Below are 18,037 nucleotides of genomic sequence, written 5' to 3' on the forward strand. Positions count from 1 at the left end.
TTGTGGGTGCTGGGAACTGAACCCAGGTCTTCTGAATGGGCCACAAGTGCTCTTAGCTACGGAGCCATCACTCCAGATCTAACTTTAAATTGTAAAAATCTTTATTAATTTTGACTTGCCATCCTTAATTTTTTTTCTTTCTAAGTTTTACGATGTTAGTGTGTGCCTGGAAAAACCCTGATGTCCTAGACTGCAAGACAGGCTAACTATGTTGGGCTCCTCTCAGAATTTATGCTTGTGAATGAAAGGAATAAAGGCCAGAATAACAACTCCAGTTGCTAGGTTGATTGTATAACGTGAACATTCCACATCAGATATATAGCAGGTGTCATCCTCAGCACGCTGCCTCTTGGAGTCTGAGGAAATTCCTACAGCCTCTATGGTTACATTAGAAGACATTGGCAAATGCCTGGAAAACAAATGGTCCCTTCCAGGAACCCATGGGTGTTTGTCTCTGTCATTCCTCTGGGTGTGGAGCTCTGATTTCTTTGCATGGATAGCAGAGCAAATCTGTCTTTGAAGCTAAGTAGAAGCTCTTCCCAGGGTGCTACACTCCTAACCAACCCCAGCCATTTCTTTCTCTCTCCAGCACCAGCCTGTGTGGAAGATGGAGGTAATGATTTATATGTTGTAAGCGGCTCTGACAGGTACACTCCGTCTTGACTTCCTCCATTCCCAGGGCTAATCGGAAGCTTATCTTTTCCTTTGTGTAATAGGGAGCTGTCAGATTCTATGACCCTCCAAACAATTTAATCATTCATAGAAGGGTTCACCTTGTGGCGAGGACACCTTGGTATTGGAGGAGGGAGGTGAAGGCCATGCCCCAGCATGTATCAAAATAGTGCCAGTCAGGGGCTAGAGGGCAACATGACCTAAATGACAAATGGCACTTGCTTCCTGAATTTAAACTCTGTTACCACCTCCTCACGCAGCTTGGTACATTTCCTGTCTTGGGTACAGACTTTTTTAGCTACTCAAGCAAAGAAGGGATTTCCAAAGGAGCAACCCATACAGAGCAGTGAGTACAAGCCAGGGCAGAGCAGGGTCCTTAAGGAAGCCCATGGTGCTTGGTGTAGTCTTGGTGGTACAACACTCCCCTCCACACATGCCTGGTGTTTCTGTCATCCTTCTCCTACCACATACAGGAGTCACCACTGTGCTGTGGTGACTCCCATATGTGACTCTTGGCCTTCTGCACATCCCTTGCTTTGATTGTTCTTCCTGTCTCTTAACCTGTCTACTACTACAGTTCAAGTATTATTGTCTAGGAAATTGTTCTGTGTGCTCCCAGGATCAAATTCTCCATCATTCTCTTACACGCCACATACTTTCCCCCTGCATCTCCTGTCATAGTACTGGTTTTATATTCAAAGTGATTTAGTGCCTATTCACCAAGACACTGCCAAGTTAGAAGGTAGGGACCATGCCTTCTGTGGGTGTTATTGCAACATCGGGTTACAGAGCACTCGGTTCATAGCTGGTATTCAGTAAGTGCCTGCAGAATTAATTAAAAGTGTATAAGTAAGAAACACCCAAGGCCCGTGTTCTTAGTGATGGACATGGTTGTTGCAGTCATCTGTGGGCCTGTCTGTACAATGGCCTTCCTGTGGGAAGCGATGTTAGCAATCAAATCTAGAGCTGTGTCGTCACTTTCGCTTCTGAGTCTAACCAACTGAGATCGCTATGTGAAGTCTTCACTTTGTGTTAGAGTTAAACAGGTACTCTATTTATTTAAGTATATGTTACAGAACTCCAAATCCCTGGAAATGAGAGAAAGTGGGGTTAAGGGGCAGAGAAGAAAGTTTGAAAGGGGAACTAGTTTTCACTCCTCCCCTCCCCCTCCTCTCTCTTCTATTTTCTTCTCTATAGACAGGGTCTCATGTCGTCTAGGTTGGCATTGAACTTGATATGTAGTAAAAATGACTTTGAGATTTTTGATTCTCCTAACTGAGTACTGGAACCACAGGCATGTGCTACCATGCCTGGTTTTGGGTGGTGCTATGATCCAAATCTTGGGCTGTTCACATGCCAGATGAACATTCTACAACTGAGCTACGCCAGCAGCCAAACTGCCCTGTAGGTTGGCCTTGACCTAACTTTAGCTTCTTCTGCTTCCTTCTCTTTAGTGTTTGTCTACCTGACTATGGCACCATGATGAGACAGGTCATTTCTAAGTTTACAACAGGCTTTGCTAGAGTGACAAGCAAGGACACAACATTGGTTTTTTTCCCCACTATTTTAAAAGATATGTTCTAAACTCATGAGATCTAAGACTCATTAGAGTGAGATTCATATACATATACATTGTTTGTATGGAGACTTGAAAGCTTCATATGTGTAGCAGATTAGATAGAAATTATATAAGATGGAGGTGTTTTCATGACCTACTGTGGAATTTCTGTTTCAAGAAGTCTTTGGATGTAGGCTAGATCTGAACTGGCTATAGCACGAGAAGCCACTGCCATTGGGAGGCTAGCTAACATGGAGGTCAAGGGTAAGGGGGCTGAAGCCTGGAAGGTAGTGAACGCAATGGGTCTGCACTTGCTAGTGAAGTTACCTTAAATGAGTCACTCCTCCATCTTGGAGATAGTCTTCTCAATCCCGACATGGGGTTAGAGTAAAGAAAAAATGTGGGTACATTGCCAGCTCGGCATGGTGTCAGGTGGAAGGAAGTTCTCAGTTGACTAGGAGGAGGTTCTACCAAGTGACTCTGACTGGGAGGGGGGAACCCCTGTTCATGGACCCAACTCTTTTAGCCAGCACTTTCCAAAGGGAGGTTGATTGCTGTGCCTTCAAAATAGATCAGTGGCCTACTGTTTAGGGAGTGGTTCATAATAATTTGATAAATGGTCTAAACTGGAACCAGGCTGCCTTCATGAACTAAGACTTGCTATGGAAAAGAGAAATGTCAGAGTAACAGAGGGGTGGCCTAGTGTCACAGATGATTCTCATTCCAGCTGTGGACCTGCCTCGGCCATGGATAACAATTTTAGTAGACTATTATAAACAGTAATTGTTTCCTGAACCAAGGAAAAATATTTTTCCTTATGGACAAATAAATTTGATGGAAAAAACGTTTCGCTTGAAATCCTTTCTAGAGAGTACATATTCATCTCTTAAAGTTTCACAGAAGCTCTGAAAATGGATTTGGTTAAATATGCTTAAACTGTAGCTTCCTATATTACTCCAGCAAAATGCGTTTGCGAGCATGTTTATGTGTCCTGATAGCTTTGGACACTTACTTCTATAGTAAAGAGGAAGGCATTAAACACCGGCTCCAGTAGATACATTCTAGGTGGAGTGTTCCCACCCCCCTCCCCCGCCCCCCAATGGCTCAACCATTCTAAGGAAACCAAAGAATTCTATATTTTTTTTCTGTTGAAAATATGGTTTTTCTTTTAAATATAAAACTACCCTTCATATAAGTTTTTCTCCAACTGGTTTCTTGTTATGCATCAAAGAGAAGACAGTCTCTTCACATCCACAACCCCCAGGGATGCATTTCAAAATCTCGGCTGTCTGGAGAGGACTGGTATTTAAAATGCTTACATCAATGCATCAGCTTGTGCTTGGTTGGCAATGTCCTAAGATCAAAGTGATCATGTCCTCTGTTGGGCTTAATTCTAAATCCATTTGTGTTAATTATTTTTTACAAAGATCTTATGTATAATGAGCAGAGGACCTAGAAACCCTCCTGTGATTTCAAATTAATTTCGTAGTATAACTTGGTAGTAAAAGGGAGTCTGATGCCCACATTTGATCCACTAAGAAAGCCAATTTGGAAAACAAATCTAAGTCAGGTCTATTCACATTCTCAGGCATGCTAAACCATAAGCATATACATGCCTGCACACCCATTTCAAAGACCTAGACCATCTTTCCCACTTTCATCATCCAGTTATGCCTGAGTTTCTACTTAATTTTAAAAAGTGTTAACTTAAAATTACTTAGATGAAAGATGGGAGGGGCACTCTTGCTCTGCAGCAGTGTGAACAAGGGTAGAAATGGTGACATTGTCTATGTGTGCAAAACCTGAAAACGGCCATCAGGGTGCCTACACTCAGGGTTAGCTCAGCCCTTCCCATAGCCCATCCCTGAATTCAGATCACAGAATGACCAAAGGTAAGGAGGGAGAGCCTTCCAAAAACCTGGAATCATGACTAAACCCTGACCATGGTGTCTCAAGATAAATGACACCCAACATCTTTGTGCTTTGGTCAGGTGGGATGCTTTTCTCACATGAGTGGATGTTTTACCATCTTCCTCCTTTTGAGGATTAGGCCATGGGAACATTCTAAAGGGCTGGGGATCAAGGTACACTGATAACTTGATCCTAAGCTAGGTATAGGATTCTGTTTATATTGTTGTCTATGTTGGATCTAATTGCAGTATGTTAAAGGCAGCATACCAGAAGTATCTCTGGAAAGAGAGATAATGTGACATCATCAGGGAGTGTGCTCTGATTGCAGTAGATCTGACTCTTCACCAACTTCCTATTTTATCATCCTGGCATGTGTAAGAATATACAGTCATTCCCGTGTTATAGATGATGGCTGCCATTTGGTCATAGATTGACCTCTTTCCTGGTGACTCTTATACAGGACAGTGGCTTTGGAGTCAGATTGAATAGGTTAAAAATACGACCCTGCCACTTGTAGCTGTAGATGTGGGCAGGTTGCTTCAGGATTAATAATCAAGTTCCCCTTTTGCAACATTGGCATCATAGAATTATCCACTTCATGGGTTTAGTGTCAGGGTACAATGAAATATGCTTATAACCTGTCCGCCGAAGGTACATGCTTAATAAATGTCTTCAGTAGTTACTGTTGGAATGTACTACTGGGTACGAGGTGGCTGCCCCCAAGATATGACTAGAATGGGAGGGGAAGGAGCTTGCTTCAAGGGATTAAGAAACAGCTAGAGTCAACCACGGCGAGAGTCACAACAAATCAATCTAAATCAAATCTGCCCCTCCGTGTCAAGGCAACTCTATTTTGATAGAATTTGCTTTCATATTGGTCTGTACCAACCTTGAGAGTCAGAAGGAACAGCTGAAAATCATCAGAGACACTCCAGTTTGAAACAGATCTTAGAGGTTATGCCAATGGCTGCCAGCACTACTCTCTGGGTCATAGTGGATAGATATGTGTAAGTGCCGTGGCCCCTTTCCTGAAGTTTCTGAGTAGCTGGCTACGTGTGTGTGTGTGCATGTGCAGGGAGCACGAGTCAGGGTGGGGTGGAGCATAGGCACTTCCTGACTGTTGACTACATGTTTTATGCCATGGCATAGCTCAAGGTACTCTACCTTCTTACTCTCCTGCAAAGCCACAAACCCACCTTTGCCAATGCCAGCAGCCTCTATGGCCTCTCTCACCCCAGCTTACTTGCCTGGATTTGAGCTCAAACCTCAATATCAATGTGTATGGCAAACGTTATGTCTTAACAAGAGGCAGGATAGCAATATGAATCTTGGAATTAGAAAGACAGGCATTCAAGTTCAAGCACTGACACTTATTCACCTCTGTTAGGCAAGTTCCCTAACCTTTACAGCTTCAGGTGCCATGCCCCTAAAAGTGAGGATCACACTGGCCCCCCATATTACAGGTTTATGTGGAAGATTCAATGATGTCAAATGCCCCTGGAACACAGAAGATGTTTGCTAAGTATTGGCTGCTTTAATAATTCCAAGTGAATTAGTTCATTTGGCTACCATTGAGCACAACTACTATTGTCTTCCTGGATATTAGACAAAGGAATCAGCTAACAAGAAGAATAGAAATATAATTATTACTTCTAAAGGAGTAAACGAGTCTAGACATGGAGGTTTGTCTATAGCCTAGCTGCCTGGGGTCCCATAGAGTGTTCTCTGATCCCATAACAGAAACTCCCTGACACAGACAGATACAATCAGATAATGGCAACAATCAATAATGATAACAGAAATTATTATTTATTTTCATAAACACAGAATACGTGCGTCCCGCTGTGTTACACACATCACATGCCAGTATTCACTTTTGGGGCAGTCAATCAATGAGAGCTCTCAATATCCGCCTGCAGAGGTAGGAGGGGGAAGACAGAGCTGGAGATGAGAAATTACCCATGGCAGAGTGACACATTCACCAAGTTAATCTAATCCAGGGGGGCCGTCGGGGGCCGTTGCCAGCCTGTGAATATGAAACAGACTTGATTGATTTTCGCTGCAGAAGCTAAAACTCCATTGTTATTTGCAACAAATATCAGGAAAGATGAAGCCGTGAAAAGATTGTATATCAAGCACCCAGTGCAGCCATAAATCAGAAAATGAAGTTCAAAAAAAATTAAAAATGGTTGGAGAGAGGCAATTTCTATGTCCTAAGAGGCCTTGGTTATTAAAGCATAAACCCCAAATTAAAATTAGGGGCAGTGAAAGTCGTTCCGGACTCAACCAATTGTTTGCCCTGGGACTGACCTGGCTGCTTCCTCTTCTGAGGAACTACACTCTTATCATCTACACCACCAGAAGGAAGCAAACAACAGCAGACATTCTCCTGCATCCCAGGTACAGGGCCCACAAGCATCAAAGCCGGAATAGCCCTGAAGAGTGATGTGGGAAACCCCATCCTTACGCTGCACGTCCTCCATTCTGTGCAGCCCCTGAGCTGCCATGGCAACCGTATGTGTTACTCTCAGTAACCGAGAAGTAACACAGAGAGCTTCTGTCAGTACTTCTGTAAGTGTGTGCCAGAGTTCCTCACGAGTTGCCTAGGGAGAGTATTATCCAAGCTGTCGAGACCAGAATTCCTTGCGAGGCGGTCCAGTGAATGTTTCTAAAGAGTATGCTGGGTGCCTGTGACACACACTGCATTCTGAGAGCCATGGCTCAAACTGATTCCACAGGCAGCTCGTCTCATCTCTGTACTGTGGGGACAAAGTGGCTCACTTGTCTTTCTGAGACTGCCTTTTTATAGGAGCTGCCTTTTTATAGGAGTTCTCATCCTTGTATAAATCAAGGAATTAAACCAAAACAGTTTTCATCACATGAAAGACAAGATTCCAGCGCACACACATCTACACTCAGCTTGTGGGTCTACTTTTTATTTTCTTTGAATTGTCAACCCAGCACTCACATTTCTTTACCTCAGTCTACAAACCTCTAAAATGGGTGCAATGTCTAAGTCATAGGATTATGAGAAGGAAAGAGTTGTAAAATATACACAAAAACTGCCTAGCCCCAAGTCTGTCTTGATAAAAGGCTGAGTAAATGCAGTTATTTTTCATCAGCATAAACTGCTAGAGTGTCTAGTCAGCAATCTTAAAAAAAAAAATCAGGTAGTTAAATTTGTAGTTTCATTGAAAAATTTTCTCCACGGGCAAAAACCATGGAGAAAAGTAATGAAAAAATTTTGAGAGAGATTAACTTGTCTAACCCCAGAAAATATGAGCTATAACTCTCAGGAAGTTCCAGGCAGCATCTGGTGGATGCTTGTGCCTGTCAGACTCTGGCCTAGAGCTGTCTAAATAGCCATCGCTATGACTGGAGAACATCACGGTCACATTAAGGGGAAACAGGTAAGTTCTGCAGATTCAGGAACACATGACTGCGCTTAGAGGTGGATGGATGTAGTCATGGGCAGGAGGCAGGAGAACAAACACATGGCAGCATACAATCATTCAGGGGAGAGTTGGCTGGTCTTTGTGAAGCTACCCAATAGCAAAGTATCGGGCCTCTAAGCACAAGCTCATGAATTAAGGAAGTCTTGACAGGGACTTCCGAGAGATGAAGGTCAGTGATGACATTCCCCAGCAGTATGGCTACCAATTAGCATTTTCTTAGAGAGCAAAAGCCATGGAGGAAAGGAATGAAAGAATGAATCACCACTAGATTTTGGGTCAGACTAGGGTCTGAGTGCCAGCGTTGCCATCTCAGCGTCAGAAGACTGTGAGGGAAAATCATGGTTCCTCTAACACAGTCTCCGCTTTGGCGTAATCCAGTCTATTGACAAATGGCGACCTACTGCCCAGCACGTGCCTGCACTGTTCCAACTGCGGACACCTCACCACCTCCCATCCATAGAGTGTGCGCTCTTTTGAGGGATGAGGCAAGGCAGGCGATGGACAAAGGGTTTATTAAGTTATGCTCAACACTAAGAAGAAAGATCAGGCGAAGGACACGCAGAGTGACCAGGAAGGGGTATGTGTCACTTCTCACCAAGTATTCCAGGAAAAATTCTTTGATTAAGTGGCACCAAGGGGACAACTGACAGGAAGTCTGTGGCTTCCAATGACCTAGAGAGTAGCATGAACTTCCCGGCAAAATTACTGTATGGAGTCAATGGTATAAGGACAAACCAGAACCTAATAATCAGAATGCATCCATGAAGTAGTTTTTTTTTTTTTTAATCAGTTATTCAAATACTATCCCCATTAGCTGTGAGGGAGGTCTGGATGAAATCCATTAGAAAACTTAATTCATATTATCTCCCTCCTCTCTCAGAAAATGGGTTATGACAAGTCACAGCATGAGAGCTCACACCTTCGAGAGTCTATTTATAACAGGTTTAAAGGCAAATGTCACCCTGGCCTAGGTTCCTAGGGCAATGTCAACCAACTCTAATGAGGCACACGCTATCTATCTCCAGGCTCATGCCTCTGGGAGACAGCGCCAAGGGTGATTTCTTACTACCTAGCTTCCACCCAGGGCTGATTAATTCACTTGAATACCAATCCTGTTGCCTAGAAAGGGCTCCAAGGGCCCATTGCCCCTGGGAGCCTAGGGGAGAGGCGGACAGAGGAGCTTGCTGCATGCAGCTGCTCAGGGACTCAAGGGGCTTCTTCCTCCATGTTGTCTTGGGAAACTTAATGACTGTGAACATGTGAGTGAGCGAGTGAGTGTATCTGGATGTGTGCGTGCACTTGTGCATACATGGGTGTGGGTGTGTGTGTGAGTGTGTGTGTGTGTGTGTTACTGTGAGCACCTCTGATAATAAAGGCACCAATTACTCAGAATGGCGTTTTAGTGGCTGGGAAGACAGCTCAGTGTATAAGGTATTTACCGACAAGGGTGAGAATTAGAACTGAGATCTTTCATCTCCCACACAAATGCCAGTTGGGCATGGCTGCCTGCTTCTGATTCCAGCTCACAGAAGGCAAAGCCAGGGAGTCCCTGGAGCAGCTGGTTAGCTAGCCTAGCGGAAGTTACCTGTGAGCTCGGCGTTCAAGTGAGAGACCCTGCCTCGATGAAGAAGGTAGACAGAAACTTAAGGAAGACACCTTGGAATCAGTCTTGGGCCTCCCCATACATGCACACATGTGAATGTGTATACACACCTGCGTACATATGTGTACACACATGTACACACATACACATGTGTGCTCATGCAAGTGAACATGTGTATACATCTGTACTCATACCACACACAAATACATATATCTGAGAGAAAAGCATATCAAATGCTTTGATGTATGTGTATAAAGCTCAGAGCCCTGGCTTTGGTTTAGGTCTTAGCTCTGGAATGACAGGTAATTGAAAGACAAGAGGAGCAAGTTGCTTTTACTCCTGGAGCCTGTATCAAATTTAAGGGTCCAGTAGCAAAGCAATGTCTCTTTTATAACCCTGCAAGCTGAGCGTGGAATGCCCCACTTGGAGCTTCATGTCATGAGCAATGGACTCAGCTCCTGGGGCAGCTTGCTACAAACAAGAAGTACAGCATGCATGTGATATAGTAGAGACTCAGTAAATACTGGATTCCAGCAACTCCCTTGCCAAATGCCTGCCCACTCCTCCTCCTTGTGAGTTCTGAAGATGAACTGAGGCATTAGGTAAGAAAGCATCCAGAGGGTGGTACTCAATTATCACCATGATTATCTTGGGGACATAAGGATGCTGAGCAGGGAGAGAGCCTTCTTCTGGGCTCCTTGGGTAACAAGCAATTGGGTTTGAAAGAGCATCTTTCATTAAAAAAAAAAAGCCAGACTCATAATCTTGCTTTTAAGATGCTGAGTCTCTCAGAATTGAAAAAGGATGGGTTCGTTACACGGTGAGGATTAATTAGCTGTCGGGTATTGTTAAATGTTCCCACTCTCAAGACCCACGTGGAGTTGGATACTGTAGAAGTGAGCAAGTGGAAATCTTGGCAGGGGGGAGGGGGTGGGGGATGCAAATGCTGGCGATGCAGATTTCAACCGCAGACAGTACATCGGTAAAGAATAGTCTATTTAATGTCTCATTGGAGTGTCCGCCCTCTGGGGTCACTGTTCTGAATCTATGGTTTTCAGGTTGCGTGAGTGGATTTTCTTTGTGTTGTTGTTGCTGCTGCTATTTTCTTCTTCTTTCTCCATCAGGCCTTTTTGAAGCTTTAAAGGTCAGAGTGTGGGATGTGGATGTTTATATGAACCGGGTGTTATTTTAAGGCTTCAGACTGAGGAGTGGAGTAAGACACGGGGAAAATAATTTTTATAGTGAATATGTTTGTATCCTTGTAATTACTGCTGATGTGATTAAAAAGTAACAGAAGTTGAAAAATAAAAACAAACCCTACAATTCTAAGGGGCTTGGTAGATGATAGCATTTAGTGACCACAGACCTTGGTCTTTTAACTAACTCCAGTGTCAAGAATCAAAAAAGCAAATTGGGTCTCAGAATTCTAATTTCTTCAACCCTCTGCTCAACAGCTTAGAAGCAAGGAGAGAAAAACGGAGGCTGCCATCCAGGGCCACACAGCTGGCTACGGACAACTGAATTGTTATTTTCTAACTGGCAGCTACACCTCGGGGCCTCTGTCAGGAGTGATCTGAAGTTCACTTCATTAGCAATGTTGTCTTGCCATAGTGGATCTCTCTGCTCCAGTGGGAATGTAAATAGGCCTCTCTCCTCTGTCACTGGGATGGAGCCTCCAAGGAGTTAGACACATATGTGGAATCCCATAGGATGCCTTTGGCAATGGGAAACCATACTGGGCCCTATAGACAGCCTCTGAAAAATGTCACGCATGTAGCAGACAAAGGCAGATGTATCAGTTAACACATTAAAGATAATTTCAGAGGCACCAAAATGCATCGATGTCACATTAAGAAATGAAAAGAAAGTACGTCCTTTCAGAATAATTTGATCAAGATTGAGCCCAAATTAAATTTTTTTTTCTCCTTGTATCTTCCCTCTGTAGTATGTGGTTACTGGTCTGTGTGTAGTCTGTCTGTTGTCTGTGTGTATATGTACATGTGCCTGATGTTTGTCTGTCCCTAAAAAATGGGGTTTTCTCTGTCTTTATTGAACAGCACAGGAAATGTGGCATGGGATAGGAATCTTTGACAGTGTTTTACAAGGGAAAACGTTACTTACTAGTCTCAAGTGACCCAGAATGGCAAACACTAGTGCAAACAGATGTTATCAGCCTATATCTATTTTGCTTCCAACATTTACGGTGAATATTTGCTTTAAGGTTGCTTCCACCCCATTGGCTGCTTTCAGCAAATGATTACCACAACATACACTTAGCCCACTCAGCCCATACACAGAGACATTACTCTGGGTCAGGGACAATGAAGACTATAAAACTTAAGATTCGCTACGCATAGTAAGGCTGTTTGCATTGCTCTTTTAAAGGCAGGTTAAACTTCAACAGAGTACACGCACAGTAGGGCAGCAGGTTAAGTACATAGTCTAGAATGATCTCAAGGTGAATTAACTTTGCCTCAAGGTCTGGACAAGCTCAGGCTCTTTGAATGCAAGACGTATTTTCAGAATAACGTATCACTACAGGCAGAATCCATGGCGGAACTCAGGGGCATCCAGTCCATTTGCTTTCCTCAGAGGACTGCCATGGACTGAGGGCTAAAAGACAGACTTAATTCCTGTGCTATTTCTGGCACGGTGCTTACCACTTATCTATAAGGAGCTTGTGGAATGAGTAAAACAGTATATAAAAAAAAACATGACTTTTCTTTCTTACACACACACACACACACACACACACACAATGAGGGAAAGAGAAGGGATGCTGACAGTGGCATGGGTGGTGAGGCTGATGATGATAGTGATGGCTGGTGATATTGATGCTGATGGTAACACTAAGTGGGGACCTAGCTTGGAGTGTTCTCTGAGTGCCAGATACTTAGGCTCAGCTCTTTATTACATACACAGTATCTCATTGAATCTGCATACGAACTACAGTGAATAGTGACCACTGTCACCTGTGTTCTACAGTTAAGTCAAATACCCACCATCCCCATCAAGAGCAGAGTATAGATGTACATCTAACCAACGTCAGCCCACTCAGACCTTCCTGTTCTTCATTATGCTTCTTTGAAGTCTCCCAAACCTCTCTACTTTTAGAACAGCAGGGCATGTGGACACCTCTCCAACCTGGGCTGATTCAGGGATGGGGAACTTGCATGAGAACAGAGCAGCCAGTGTGTGTGGGCTCAGAAGGAACACAATTAAAGACATAGTGCCCATCAGTACAGGATAAGCCCTAATAGCCCAGGCCCGTGACCAGCAGAGTGTTTGAAATCATCTGATGAACAAATAGATGAATGAATCAAAGAATGAATGAACCCATGAGCCAGTAGAGGCACACAGTGATCACCAATGGCCTCTTCTGCTTCCGTACGTGGATGAGACCCTCTCTCCCTGCTGACATGTGCTTCACAGCTGGCTGTTCCCTTTTCAGGTTTGGCCCTCTGTACAGCAGCTGGTGTCTGGAAACACATACTTCCCAGTGCTAGAAGTCCTATGGGGTTAGGGCTGGTCCAAACATGTTCTTACTTTACTATTTGCACTGAACAGATTCAAAAGAAACCATCCAGTCTTCAATCACTTCTACCTATAACTAGAGAAGTGGTTTTCAACCTGGGGGACATGATGCCTTTAGGAGTCAAACTACCCCTTCACAGAGGTTGCCTAAGACCATCGGAAGACACAGATATTTGCATTATGATTCACCATAGTAGCAAAATTACAGTTATGAAGTAGTAACAAAAATAACTTTATGTGTGGGGGATTCCCCACAAAATGATATGCTATGTTAAGGGTTTTCAGCATTAGGAAGGTTGAGACTACTAGAGAGGCTTCTCTTAATGCTCCATGTTTAGAAATCCATTTTGCTAATAACCCTCGCTGAGACCTTTCCTGGCTTTCCAAAGCCAATGCCATCCATCTCTTTCTCCTTCGGACAAACGACAACTCCATGTCTATCTCTGTCTGAGCATTTGTCCTAGCCTGTGTAGAGTTAGGGCCATCTGAGTGTGAGTGATGAAATGACCCCCTCCTCAGCAGGCTATGCACATCTGGAGGGCCTTAAGGAAGCCACACAGGCTGAGAGCAAAGTCTACATATGTGCTGAGTGTAATAGCCACAGGGGAAGACTTTCCACCCGTTGCCTTTCACATTCACAAGTTCATAGACAGCAGGGCTTTTAGTGGCAGGGGAAAGAAAGGAAAAATAACTTGTCTGACTAAAGTTCAAAAGGATTAAGTTGAAGGCTCTGTTTTGGATACGGTTTCCTCCAAAAAGGACTCATATGTGGAAGGCCTGGTCCTCATGTTGGTGGATCTAATCACCCAAAGGTGACTGGGTCACAAAGGCTTCATCAACAAGTCAGTGTGTTACTGAGTTCATAATTAGGTGGAGTTTTAGGAAGATGGGGGATGGATTGGAGAGAGCAAACTCTGATAATGTGTCTTTGGAGAATATCTTGTCTCTGGCTCCATCTAGTCTGTTTCGTTGCTTTCTGAGCACCATGAAGTGAGTCCTCTCTACATCTGGCTACTAACATCTTCCTCAGTACAACCTGGAAACAATGGAGCCAGCTGACCCTGGGCAAAACCCTGTCAACTGTGGTCTAAATCAAATGGTTCTTCCTGGAAATAGTTTTCTGTTAGTTAAAATAGTACAAAGACAAATGCAATAACCATGGAAGATTCTGGTAAATGGCAGAGTACAAACCTAGGTCTGTTAGATTCTGAAGCTTGGGCTCTGAAGGGCAAAAAGTCAAACTTTCTACCCGAGCAACCTTGAGCCCCATATTCCAACTACAGAAGGTGTTCAAGACATGCTAGGTAATGTGAGTAGACAGGCTAAGAATACAGCGACGTATGGCAGTGGCCATGTGGCAAGTCCTTGGGGACAAAACAGAAACATGGATTTGTAGTCATTAGGGCCTGGCACCTTTCCCGGTCCTCCGTCTGCCACCAGAGATGGGAAGGCTGAGGCTCTGCCCAGTGCCTTCAACCACATATTATAGTTGTAATCTACTGCTGTGGCCAGCACATGCCCAACTTCAGGGTGGGGAAACCCCTGTCTCCTGCTAGCCAGGCTGCTGAAAGGCATGGTTGGGGCAGTGACACTCACCCGCAGGGTTGTGATGGTGGCAGGATCCCGGAGCCGGCCCTCCTCATCTTTCAGGTTGTAGCCTTCTGGCCTCTTATCCCGCTCACTGACTTTCCACAGCTTCACAGTTTTATCTGTGGAGGACAATCAGAAGTCATGATGACAGGGCAAGGAAGATGGTGGTCAAGAAATTATATAGTAAGAAGGGCTATAGGAACCAGCCCCTCAAAGGTCTGTCCTATGTAAATCTCATATCATTTGAAGGCAAGGCTCACAAGGCAAGCACTGTTAGAACAGATAGCTTACATTTTAATTTGACTCATTCAGTAAAAATATTGATTGAAACTGAGTAAGAATAGTCACATATAGAGAGTTCACTCTGTAGGTGTTAGCACATGGAGAATTTTAATATAATGTTCATGATCACTTTGGACAGCAGGACACTGTTACCATCTCTATTTTTTACCATCCACCCTTCTTAGATACTGTCCTTACCATGCCCACAAAGGCCCTTCATAACCTACACTCTTGACTTCCTTGACTCTCTGATACTGCTGACCATTCTGTTACCCAACTCCCTGTGCTACTGTCACATGGCTTTTGTCTGCCTAGGCCACTAAGCACATTTCTGCTTCAGGCTCTTTGAACATACTGTGCCTTCTGCTACTGTCTGTCTATGTATGTATGTATGTATGTATGTATGTATGTATATATGTATCTATCAATCATCTATCTACTATCTATTTATCATCTATCTATTTACTATCTGTCTGTCTGTCTGTCTTTTTTCCTTCCATCTGGCACTGAGGGTTAAACCCAGGGCTGTAGATGCTAGAAAAGTTCTCTGCCAATGAATTATCTCCCCTCCTTTTCCTCTTTCTTCTCTCTTCTCCTCTCCCCTCCCCCCTCTGTTCCAATCTCCTCTCTTCTCTCCTCCACCTCACTTTTCCTTCTTGCTGCTTCCTGAGTAAACTGTAAACTGTAGTTTAGACCTGTTCTACCACCATGCATCTCTTGATGACACCTGTGCCCTTCCATAGCAATGAAACAAAAGTGAGAACTCCAATGCCTCCCGGTGCTGAGAGCCCAAGGCCATGATGGAGGGAATCTGGGACTCAGGAACTGGTGGGGCATGGCTCCGCCCAGGTTCTCTAACTTCTACCTTTTTAGAAAACATGTTTGGGCTAAGCCAGTCTTGTCTGCGTGCCATAGGGCCTTGGAGACCTTCCTAATCAGATCACACACCCTCAGTCTATGCTTGTCTCTGCCTTTCCTTCTGAAAAGCAAGGGCACTCCTTAGTTTCTCTATATTTGTCTCTATTGCGTGGGATTTGTGGTGAGATACCATTGAGCCTAATTCCCACTGCTGCCTGACAGCTGTTAGGTCTCAAACCCTGGACAAAAGGCTGAGATGCTTATTAACATATCAAAGCAGACTCTGGCTGCCAGGTTCTCCCAACATCCTTCAGTCTCTACCTGTTTTATAGTCCTCCTGGCTAGCCTTCCCTGTCCTTACCCTGACCTTTCCAGCCAAAGGGCTAGACTGCCTCTTCTCCTGGTTTGTCTATGCAAGTCTCTTGGCCCAGGGCACCTCTCTTGGTCTGAGACTCTTCTGTCACTCTCCCTCCCCCAATCTCCTTACATGACCTGACTCAGTCTGGCCATGTTTACTCTGGACTCTTCCAGATGCCTTTGTCTCTGCCTCTGGATTTCTTTTTAACCTCATATCTGCAATACTCCTTCTTATCCAGCATACCTAGAAGCAGTCATGGCCTCTTTTTCCTTTCTTATTTTTCATTGAATAGGCATATGGCCAAGGACTATGGTCCTTGCGAGAAGGCACGTACAAAGTAGTCCTGGAGTCAGAAATGATCATCAGGAAACAAGGAAGCGCAGAATGCCTCCTTAAATCTCAATTTCAGCATGCACACAACCATGCATTTCAAAATTACTTGGTAGTCACTCTGTACTCCAGTTTATTCATTAAACCAGTAGAAATGTCATCTTTCTTATGGGGTATATTAAGATAGAATGAATCAGCATGTTTAATTGTGTTGGGCTAATGATAGTGCCCAAACAGTAGCTGTCATTAGAAGTAGCATTCTGTGCCAAACATCCAGAGAAGGGTAGGTAACTCTCTTGCTGTGAGTGTCACCCCAGAAGGATGTCTACACACTTCTATTTTCTGGGGAGAAAAGCTGTCCCTCTCCTTGCCTGTAATAGGACTTCTTTGGTTTTCTGTCTTGCCTCCTCTCTTCACTACTCAGCAGGTTCCACACTGTTACTTCCCAGATTCTTCACCTTTGAGGGGACCCCTCTTGCAAGCAAAGGCTCATGACCTCACAGGACTTCATGACTTCATGTCTTATTCTTAGAGGTCTTAAAAGGATCATGTTGTGGGCTGTCAGCAGCTATGGGGACATTTTAGTAAAAAGCCATTTTCACACACCTAGGTATTATTTGGGCTTCCAAGCCTTTCATCATGTTTGGCCAGACTGTTCCTTGTGGGATCCGTGGATTCTCACCTCTGTACTCACCCTGACTTGTGCTGGGGGTTGGGGAGGGGGAGAGCCTGTCCCAGCTGTGGGCTTAATTTAGAAATTGCTAGCTCTACGCTCATATCCCTCTGGTCCCAAGTTCTCCTGAGATCCTGTTCACATGGGCTGCTTTTTTAGATTGAGAGAGTTAAACATGGACCTTATTCATGGTCACTTGATTTGCTCCTCATTAGCTGTGTCTGAGAACAACCTATGAGCCCGTGAATTTCACCACCAAATCTTTCCTGTTTCTTGGCTTTGAAATGGGTCTAAATTTGTTTACTTGCAAGGCATTTTAATCTTATTTTTATATCATAAATGGTAAATTGCTATAGAGATAAATCAAAATCACAGAGCAAACACAAGGATAAAAGTTACCCATATGACCTCCAGTGAGAAATAATCCATGATCAAATTTTTATATATATTCTTTGTTATTTTTGGGGTGTTGTCTCCCTTATGTAGCTCTGAGTAGTCTGGAACAGAGACCACCTTCATTTGCCTGCCCAGTGCTGGGGTGGAAGGCATGCTCCACCATGACCATCTCCTGTGTATATCCTTATATTTTCTGTATGCAGTATTTTGAGGCAAGGAACTACAATGACATTATACATAATAAGTTGTATATTTAATCATTTCCTTTCTTTTGTTATATAAGATGTAACTGGAAAATGAGAAGAAAAAGTGTGAAAAAGACACACTTCCCTTAGTTCCAGTAGATTGAGATTATTTCGTACCTTTTTTTTTGGTATAGTCTTCTACTATTTCCTTGTTTAACTAGTTCTAACAAGCGAAAGGCCATGTGGGTCATGTATGCATTTTACCTGAATGTATATTATATACCAACAGCTATCCATATACATGTATTTCCTGAATCTATGACATGTAATATAATATACTACAGAATATAATTTGTACTATGAATGTGTTAACAATTGAAAGCCTAATAGTGGGAGGCTTATTGTTAAACCACAGAAGAATCAAATCATATGTGGGAATAATATGCAGGTATTAAAAAATATGGTATTTTAATAAAAATTAGCTAGAAAAGTATTTTGTTGCTATATTATTAAATTTTGAAACCTTCTAGAATATATCCTATTTCTGTTAATGAACACATTATTTACATCTTTTTCTTTTTCCTCTAAAAGATACTAGCAGTGATTCTCTCTGTGTCGGGATATACACGGTC

At 43.5% G+C, this 18,037-nt stretch overlaps 1 protein-coding gene across 12 annotated transcripts in view; it reads right to left on the reverse strand.

The window, feature by feature from the left end:
* Positions 1 to 18,037, reverse strand: part of Ppp2r2b (protein phosphatase 2 regulatory subunit Bbeta) — a 404,944-nt gene that overhangs the window by 72,397 nt on the left and 314,510 nt on the right. For all 12 annotated transcript variants that reach the window (XM_021150238.2, XM_021150241.2, XM_029471977.1 and 9 more), the window contains one exon: positions 14,330 to 14,442. In XM_021150238.2, coding sequence (XP_021005897.1) covers positions 14,330 to 14,442 — 113 coding nt within the window. The remainder of the gene's footprint in view (positions 1 to 14,329; positions 14,443 to 18,037) is intronic.

Source organism: Mus caroli, chromosome 18 (genome assembly GCF_900094665.2).
Source record: "Mus caroli chromosome 18, CAROLI_EIJ_v1.1, whole genome shotgun sequence".
In the NCBI taxonomy this organism is placed as follows: Eukaryota; Metazoa; Chordata; class Mammalia; order Rodentia; family Muridae; genus Mus; species Mus caroli.